This window comes from Dipodomys spectabilis, unplaced genomic scaffold (genome assembly GCF_019054845.1).
Source record: "Dipodomys spectabilis isolate Male_0828 unplaced genomic scaffold, ASM1905484v1 ptg000054l, whole genome shotgun sequence".
Classification (NCBI taxonomy): Eukaryota; Metazoa; Chordata; class Mammalia; order Rodentia; family Heteromyidae; genus Dipodomys; species Dipodomys spectabilis.
Window position 1 is genome coordinate 5,525,381 of NW_024870731.1, and position 9,604 is coordinate 5,534,984.

The 9,604-nt window shown below is 42.5% G+C and overlaps 1 protein-coding gene across 1 annotated transcript in view; it reads right to left on the reverse strand.

Annotated features, from left to right (window-relative positions):
* Positions 1-9,184, reverse strand: part of Cacna1d (calcium voltage-gated channel subunit alpha1 D) — a 349,086-nt gene extending 339,902 nt beyond the window's left edge. The window contains exons 1-3 of the mRNA XM_042680100.1: positions 9,066-9,184; positions 6,791-7,100; positions 3,227-3,332 (exon numbers count right to left, since the gene is read on the reverse strand). Coding sequence (XP_042536034.1) covers positions 3,227-3,332; positions 6,791-7,100; positions 9,066-9,132 — 483 coding nt within the window. The 5' untranslated portion in view covers positions 9,133-9,184. The remainder of the gene's footprint in view (positions 1-3,226; positions 3,333-6,790; positions 7,101-9,065) is intronic.
* Between the last annotated feature and the right edge of the window lie 420 nt (positions 9,185-9,604).

The following is a 9,604-nucleotide window of genomic DNA, read 5'->3' on the forward strand; positions in this document are numbered from 1 at the left end:
TTTAATAACCATTTACTAAGCACCTAATATGAGCCAGACCTCCACAAAGAGGCCCTGTCCTCTGGTCAGTCCCTGCAGGCTTAGAGGTGGATACAGTTATCAGCAGATAGCAAGGAAGCTCTGACTTGGCAGATGGAAATCCTCATTTTGGATGTTTCTAATTTGAGGCAGTTCAGCGCCACAAAAAAGGGAGGGAGGCTGGGGAAGGAGAATACCAGGAGCAGGATGCCCAGACTAAAAATTGTCCCACTGTACAGTTTGCTTAGGAGAAAATGAGGATTAGTACATGAAGTGTTTTTCATCACAGGGAAGCATAAATTATAATCATCTGGCACCTGACACAGAAGAGCTCCCTCCTTGATGTCAACAGAAAAAATAAATGATACCCTCCTTCTGCAAGAGGAACTGAGGAAATACAGTGACTGACAGAGTGAAGAGGGCCACTGCTGTGGGAACTGAGCAAGTTGTTTCCATGGCTTCAGCCTCCACTAGTCCCCACAAGTCCGCAAGTGAATGCTGCACAGAAACTTAGATTTTATATTTTTAAAACAATCTAACTCTAGGAAAACTTGCTGCCCTTAAGGTAGTCACCAAATTACCAAAGATGGCTTAGTTACACACTACCCAGACCAAACACACATTGAACCCCTAGGGAAAGCCACGTTCCATATCCAACAAAAGTATTAATTTCACTTCAAATGACCTGAAACAGCCAGGAACGCTGGCCAAAGAGCTGGGGCTGAATTTCACCCTAAGAGCTTGTCAGACACATTTCCCAGCAAGCTATCAGGAAAAGAAAACCACCAACTCCCCGATACACACAACTGTGTAACTCGTGTCAGCCTGCCCTTTGTTTTGTCAGTCACATTAAATGAAAGGTATTTACTACAGAAGAAAAATAAGCTTTGTTCAGCTGCCTCTAAACCAATCCCCAAAATAGAGCAATCACTTTAATACAAACTGGGTCAAATGTAAAAAAAAAAAAAAAAAAAACTGGAATCCCTGATGGGAGGACAGACATGGCATGGGACCTTGCTCAGAGTCACGGGCAAATCCACAAAGATCCTCCCTTCCCACACTAGAAAAGGAAATACTGAGAAACTGGCAGTACACAAATTCATCTAGCACATGACCATCCAAGTAAAAGCAAGATAGGAACTTTAATGCCATGAGTTCTAGCATACTCAGTAAAGAGGTCAAAAAACACACACACTAGCTTTTAGAACAGCCTGCCAAACTAACACACTGTTTATCTCACTTCAGAATAAATCTAGTGTTTAAGAATTATCAAAAAAGGATCCGCTTGAAGAAGCTAAAGGGGAAAGAAGAGAGATTCATCCACTGTGTCCTGTATTTACTTCCTCATTCTTAGCTGAAGGATCCAAATGGTCCAAAAGTACTTATATCAGTACCCTGAATTATGCTGGGGGAAATAACCCGAATATTAATTGGCTTACAGATGCAGCTACATTAATTATTCCATTGATCTCAATTAATCTGCCTTTCTGGAAGGTATATATTTTCTAAGTTTGTTTAATCATGTTCTCTTGATCTACAAAAGAGCAACAAACTGGGTCACCACCCTCATGGTTAAATTTGGTAACAAGGCTAACACCATCTGTGGCCTAGACTAGAATTATCCATCTCCATTGATGGGAGAATTTTCACTACTTCTGCCTTTCAACCATCATCTAGCATCACATGTCTACAACCAAATTGAAAGCCATTTTAAGTGTCCACAATTGTAAGCATCATATAAATATATATTAACAGTTTGTAGGTGTTTAGCTCACATTTACAGTCATATTTTCAGCAGCAAAAGCTAAAAACTCCTGCAAATTCTCTAGAAATCATGCGAACAAAATATAAATACAAGTAGACATCATGTTATTCCTGGAATATACACGATATTTTAAAATGTAATGAGAAATCCTGGACATAAACAATGAAAGGTAAATTCACAACAGCATAATTTCACTCTCTTTAGAAACCAGAAAAACCCTCTATATTTAGGGAAAGTCTAATGTGTTCACCTTTATAACACTTGCTCAGGGAAGAACATCTAGCCCTGCTCAAATACAGCTTTAACATGAGAAACCAAAACCAAATGAAAGTAACTAGAAAAGAAAACAGAAGAGTTTCCAGCTAGCCAGCATTTCATCTACCATTCTGCATGCCTCCAATAATACTGACCCTTGCTAGTAAGATGTCTTAGCACTAGAAAAATCCTGAAATGGCTTCTGAATCATCAAACTAAGACTACAACTGTCAGAAGAAAAATAAATATTTTTTCAACCCTGGTGATCTTATCCTACTCCCTCAACTGTCATGAAGATGAATGACAATGCAGAAATGGTATGTGGGTATGAGAAAGACCCCCAAATACAATTAGCTAACAAATGAGTGGGACAAGTTCCAAGTCTCCGTCCAGTGCTCTTTAGGACCTTAAAAAAAAAAAGCAACAAAACCTACATCAACTTTTCCCAAAAGAAGTTCTATGGAACACTGGCTTCATGATATTAATGTCTTCAGGGGAGAAAAAACAGCTTAAAGAACCCATAACCAATTGCTTTTAAGAACTGAGCTAGACAAAATGAAGCCTGTTTTTTAACTGCAAAACTTCCCAGAGCTTTTATTTGGCTAATTCTCACTATAAATCTTTAGGAGGACAGTAAGTATACAGAAGTATCCTGGTAAACTTAACTTTAGACTCAATTTATCTTGGGGCACTTCACAGGACCTGGTGTAGAAACTCTAATACTATACTTTTTATTCTCCAAATTTTGTTCAGTTATTAGTTTGTTATGCTGTATTGAATTAAAAATTCATACGTCATGTATAAAATCTGTAATTCTTTACTTACCAGAAAAAAATTGACCAAAGTACTTATCACTCCCAAATAGCACTAAATTTTTCTTTAAAAAGCAAGCTAACATTATCAGGAAATGAGTGGTAAACAGCAAAAGCTTATGTAGAGAGAAAAGTTATCTTAAAACCTGCTATAAATTCCTTCCATTAAAAAGTCCCACATCTATTTGTATAAGATCCATGATTTTAAACACTTGTATTCAGTGTAAATGTAAGCATGGGTCAAAATAAATAAATAACACAGCTGTAAAGCTGCATGACATAAACTTCAACCACCCTCAAAGCCAACTGCCAGGTTAAGTACAGAATCAAGTAATAACCACACATCAGGACAGGCAAGAAACTCTAAGACACTTACCAAGTTATGATTTGTTGAATTAGAATCATCTTCAGGGAATGGGATGTATATAGCTAAGGCCACACAATTGGCAAAAATAGCCAATAATATAAATATGTCAAATGGTCTGAAAAAATTTCCGTTAAGGTACATATATTAGGAAAACATAAACCATTCCTCTTATTGCACTCTCAATCATACCACCTCTGAATTACTTTTCAAATGACAATGACATTCACAAATTGTGTTTTAACTGACTATCCCGTCTACTAGATTTCCAGCAGAAGTAATCATAGCTGGTCATCTCACAATATGTTGTTCTATCAAATGACCTCTCCATGTCCTTTTCTTCTGTTGCAAGGATCAGATGATCACATTGCACTCATTCTTCTGCTGCACATTGTATATTAAAACCTAAAAGTGCTGAACAGCCAGTTAGGGCAGTGGGTGAACCAGGTTTCTTCTTCTTAAATTAACAAACTAACTAGGGCCTTGCTAAATTCCCAGCTGTTATAGAGAAGTAGCAATCTTGAGGTAAATCTCTTCTGCAGATCCTTGATTCCATGTGTTATAGCCGTTTTCTCAAGGGCTATTCCTGGCAGGGTCAGTGTAAATCTGCCATCTGGATTTGAGCAGACAAAGCTACTAGGACTTTCTCCATTTTTTCACTCTCTCGTGGCATGATCCAATACCTCAGACACTGATAAGCAAGCCAAGCTTCAGCCCCCTCTTTTGCTTTCTCTACTGGAGTAATCAATAGCTATCACTGTTTCAAATTAGAGCTAGACTGGAGCTTAGTTTATAATGTGCTGTTGCTGTATTCAATTTATAAACAAATTAAATTTAAAAGCCATAAGAAATCAGCACCAGAATACTTTCAAAGTGGGCATTAACAGTTTCAAATCTCGAGGGCAGTTTGGAGGAATCACTTTGAGATCAGCCTTCAACAGATACTTGCTTAAACATTCTGGTGTTAGTAAGAGACATTGTCAAAACTGGCAAGATAAAAGTTGACATCTGCCAAGATGACTACTTTTCTTCTTTTGGTTTTCAGCCTTTCCAAACACAGGATTTTATGAATGCCAACCTAATCAGCAGTTCCTAGGCTTGACTTTACAATAATGCTCCTATACACTCACCCAGAGAGGCAAGGCCATGGTTTAACTAAATCTCTCAGAGGTACTAAGATTCAAGGATATAAACAGTCTTGATACCCTTCTGGGAACTCCAAAACTGATACAAGAAACAAAGAGCCCAAATCTCACTGGAGATACGTTGGGTTTCCTAAAGCCTCTGGCCCTTTGAACTGCTTTGATAACTTATTGGAATAAAGACAGAAATAACATTATTTCTTTCCTAACTTTGATGGGTTTATTCTCTTATTTCAAACCTAGTGTTACAAAATCTTTTATCCAAGGATCCAGGCATCCAATAAGATAGTCTACCTGAAGAAGACAACAAAATTTTCTTGTCATTTCTCCTCTCAGCAGATCCTCACTGAAATTTAAGTTAATTTCCCCCAAAGTAATTCTCCATAAAAACACACTTAGTCTCTCCTGTTTCCCATATCATCATTCTTCCTTTGCAATTTCCCTGATGATGTACATGATAAGCCTGCAAATATGAGAAAATACTACACTGCTCTGGAAGGGTAAATGTAAAGTGTATTTTTATTATTATTTTGTTCTACTTTCAGTCTCCAGACACTAGAGGCCACCTTCCCATTGCCACAAGAAACTACCAGGTCTAACTTTAACAGTTCTTTTGGGTAAGAGGACATCTCTCACTACCCAGGGTCTAAGACACTGCTATGCCTGTCCATAAAAACAAAACAGACTCTCTTCTCCCAGTGTTCACTGGGCCTGACATAGCTGTTTGGAAAGGATTTCTGTAACTTGCTCCCTGAAATAGAATGTCACTGCCATTGGAAAAAAATAAATAGATCATGCATCATTTAATATCTATGTATTCTCAAAACTGTCCCACTTATAAGCAGGCTTCTGCCTGGACAGTAACATACCTCAATTCCTATGCACTAGTGTCTTGTAACTGAGGAAAGGAAGCTAGCAGCATGATCCAGAAATTTACTCTTTACAGATAAATGCTATGTACAAATTACTGTGCACAAAGAAAAACATCAGGCCTCTTATCACACTCTACCTATAAAAATTACTAACCCCACTGAGAAGTTTCTGCTTACTCAGAATCACATCAAGCCAACCACAGAAGGAAGACATCTTTCTGGCAAATGCAGTCGCTGCCATGACTCCAGTGAGACCACTAAGCTACACCCTAATTTAGCCATCTCTTTCCTGACACAAGTGCTGTCCTCAGGCGAGAGAAGAACTTAACGAGAAAAATGTACACATAAACTCCCAACTATGCAAGAGACACCATAGCATCTGTTCTAAAAAAGAAAAGGCATAACGAAACATACCCTAGCATTCAGCTGCTCTCTCTGAAAACTGTTCTAGACAGTTGCCTGATTTTAACTCCTGACCATGAGCAGAGAAAATAACTAGCTAAGACAGAGGGTGTGCAAATAGTTCATTGGGTACTTACATTATTAGAGTTCTACTTTCTAGCTGGCTATGTCCTCTCCACCCTCTGGGATACATACAGAGAGAAAGCTCTATATTCACACTCTTGCCTCTGGGTAATGACAGCTCTGAGGACCCTGTCAGCCCCCAAACACCCTTCTAGGGGAAGAAAATGCTTTATTTTACCCAGGTCAAGGAAATAATCAGATTAATTAGAAAGGCATTTGCTCAAAAAGCCAGCCTCCATCAACCTGTTCCAAAGGATGACAGGAACTGGAGTTTGGCCTCCAGATTTAGGGAAAGGGATAAGCAAGCCGAGGAGCACGATACTTTCCCAAGTCTTAGGACATGACAACCATCCTGGAGCATTTAGTTCAGTTTTAAAAATACAAAAGAGACACCCAGAAATGTAACTTCAGTCCAAGGACATAGGCAGAATTTTTTATAAAGGCAGCAACTGCAAATTCCTCCACTGAGAGGGCCACTCTGTAACTCACTAGGGCTCAGGAAGAAGAGGCACACACAAGCCTTCCCTGAATAGGCTTCCTTATGCTCATGTTTCAAAGAGGTTTTTTGGAACTTATCAAAAGGAAATTCCAAGAAGCCATACTATTGGTCAGCCAAAAAAAAAAAAAACTGCTCCCTATGCAGCAAATGTTCACATGACCAACTGGCATCACCAAATATAAAAGCTAGACGCAACCTTAGCCTTAGTTGTAGTTGTAAAACATTAGAATGAGAAGATTCCACTAACGATCACTACCATGCAGTACAATCTTAGAATAGTCTCTTTTTCACTTTTCATATCAGCACATTTCATTGTCAATAGGTTCAATACATACCACTCTCCAAAAAATAATAGATTCAAAACTAGCCATCTAATATCTAATGACCTTCATACACCATGAAACTCCTTCTATACATCTTCTACAGCTCACATTTCAGACTGCTACAGCTTTGTGTCATTTCAGAAAGCAAATCCTTTTAAAAAAAATACAGATGTTGAAATAGAAAGTGAGAAAGACTTCCCAGATAAAAAGGATACTTCCATTCCACTATACTAATGCAGGCTCTTCGGATGGGGTTATTCAGTGATAAACAGAAAAGGGCGCGGGCAGGTCGGCTGTTAGACGAGTTACCCTGTTTTTTGCTCTTGGCGTATTGCTGACGTTTTCTTTGGGAGAGAGATCCTACAGGTGGGGGTGCGGAGGTACTCATAGTCTGGGCAGCCTTGGCCTGTCTAGCAGCATCGATTGCAGCTTGCCAAGACAGGACAGTTTGCTTGGAGCTATTCGGTTGAGAAGTTGGTCCTTCACCAGAAAGAGGGAGTCTGGTGCCTCTTGCATAGTTTACCTCTGGGGAGAAGGAAAAAAAGAATGATTTTACAACAACAACAACAAAAAAAACAGGAATCCAATGAATATAAAAGAAAAAAGAAGCAAAAGTTGTCTCCCACCAAGGGAAAGCATTCCTGTGTTTCCATTGTGAACCTCATATCCTACTTTTTAGCAGCAGGCTTTGGTCAGATAGTCAAGTAGCAAGAAAAGTCCACAGAGTTCTGCTCCAGGTGGCAGTCTTGCAGGATCACTGCTGCACCATACCCAGCCTACTTAGTTCTCTTCCATATCCATGTCTTCAAAAGGAGTCTTTTAGTACTGTGACAAACTGAGGTCATTCCCACCTTTATTTTATGTCTTTCTGACTTTAAAATCCCACATACCTCTTATGACTTAATAGATATTTATAACAGCTTTTTTCTAAAATAATCACCATCATCACACACAAAAAGGCAGTGCCAATAACTCAATAGTCTTAATCATTTTCAGGGTGTTACTCCAACATCTTTCCACAGCCACAAATGCATTTTTTTTACAGCATAGAAAAAAAAAATCCTCCGCTGGTACCAGGCAATACCAAAAGCCCCATAACAAATATCTAGATTATGCACTGACACTTCCTGCATATGAAAATTCATGATGCTTGGGACTCATTTCCTCCACAAGCTTCAGAAAACAGAAAACATCTTTAGGGCTTTTTTGCATTTTAAATTGCAGCCGTATCAGGAAAGTCAGCATCCAGTCAGCCTGCACCTCTATACCTAGAATCGACAGGCTACATTACACCAGGGGCCCTCAAGGCCTAAGCAAGTATCCTCTCAGTACAGGCTGGCATCCAGGAGCTCACAAGGCAGCAATCCAAAGGGGTCTGTAGGGTGTGAGGGCCCCCCTCATTTGAGTCAGGCCATCCCCAGGCAAGGTGCCCAGGCACCTGCTCACATTGGATCATGGTCTCCAGCTGAAGCACAACTCAAAGTGACAGAGGTAGCAGAGAGGTAGAGAAAGGGTTTTATTTTTGTTTTTTACAACGCCAATTTATTGATAAGAGTCAAAGCGATCCCAGGTCTCCTGGCCAGCAAGCCTGGGAACTGAGCAAAACCAAGCGGGGCAGCAGACAATCAGCGCCAGGGATGAGTCCTGATCCTCTCCCTTGGGGAGCGCTCACCCGGAAAGGCTTCAAGCCTCCTGGGGTTGGGGGAGATGAGGACGATTTCCAAAGAGGGGGCTTGGCCAGAAGCTACACCAGCCTCCCTTGACCCAGCCCCCTCCAGCATGGAAACTGCACGTGGTGCCCGGGGCCAGGGCTGAGGAGGGGAGCCCCACAGCGGCAGCGACTCTCCGGGCATTGCTAGGTTACCGACGTGTGCTCCGGAGGCTCGGGGAGCGGGAATACACGCTTTTACTCCATCCTCTTCCCCCAAGATTGCGAGACCCGGCCTCCCCCGCGAGGGAAGGGGTATGGAGAGGGGTGTGCGCTTCGCCCACTGGCGCAAACGGGGAAACGCTGTGGTCCTCAGTGTTTCCGGATGCCGCCAAGGACCTTCTTCTTAGTCAACCAGGGGGCGGGGGAGGAGGGGCAGGCACCGAGAGGCTGGCAAGGGGCTCGGCCCAAGACCAACACCCCTCCCCCTTCCATCACTCGGGGGCGAGGGAGGAAAGTTGAGCCCGAGGACACTGAACCCGAATCACCTCGACACGCCGCCCCACGGTACTCCACATACTGAATGCCCGCCCCCACCCCACAAATGCAGAATTAACTCTGACATTCAGGGCCTGAAGGGGAGAACGGAGTGGCTGTCGCGCATCTCCCCTTTCCGTGTAGACGACACCAAGCCAAGAGCCTCCCCTCCAACCCCCCCCCCTCCCGAGCCCACCCAGCGCATCGGGGGTGGGGGGAAGGGGTGAGAGGCAGGGGATCGGAAGGAGAGGACCACAGCAAGGATTCGATTTTGCAGCGGGTTGCCCAAGCTCTGGCTTGCTCACCGTTCGCGTGGTCCGCTTGATGCTGCCGTTGATGCTGCATTTTTTTCATCATCATCATCATCATCATCCACGAACATTTATTGAGCGCCTACTGTGTGCAGGGCACTGTACCGGGCGTTAGGGCCGGGGTGGGATGGGTAAGGGGTTTCTAGCTCGGTGGGAGCCGCGGTCCCTGCCCTTATTTTCGCTTCAGCAGGGGGTGGGGAAGGACAGGGACAAATAACAGAAAATAAGGGTAATTTATAAAAACCGCCTGCCACCCACGCTCCCTCTTTTTCAAAAATGGAGAAAAATAAACTTTTTAAAAAAATAAAATCAGATGTATATATTATGCTAATAATATATACATGCAATTTATGTTAATCTTTTTTTTTTTCTTTTCCTGCAAAAAGAGAATTGGCTTGGTCCCCTCCTCTAGCGGAGGGACGCGGCGGCGATGCCGGCCCGGCCGCCGGGGCCGCTCGGGGCGCCCCCCATGCCGCCCGCCCGTCCGCCCGCCCGCCCGCCGCGGTGCCGGGTGCCCGCCGTCGCCGCCCGCG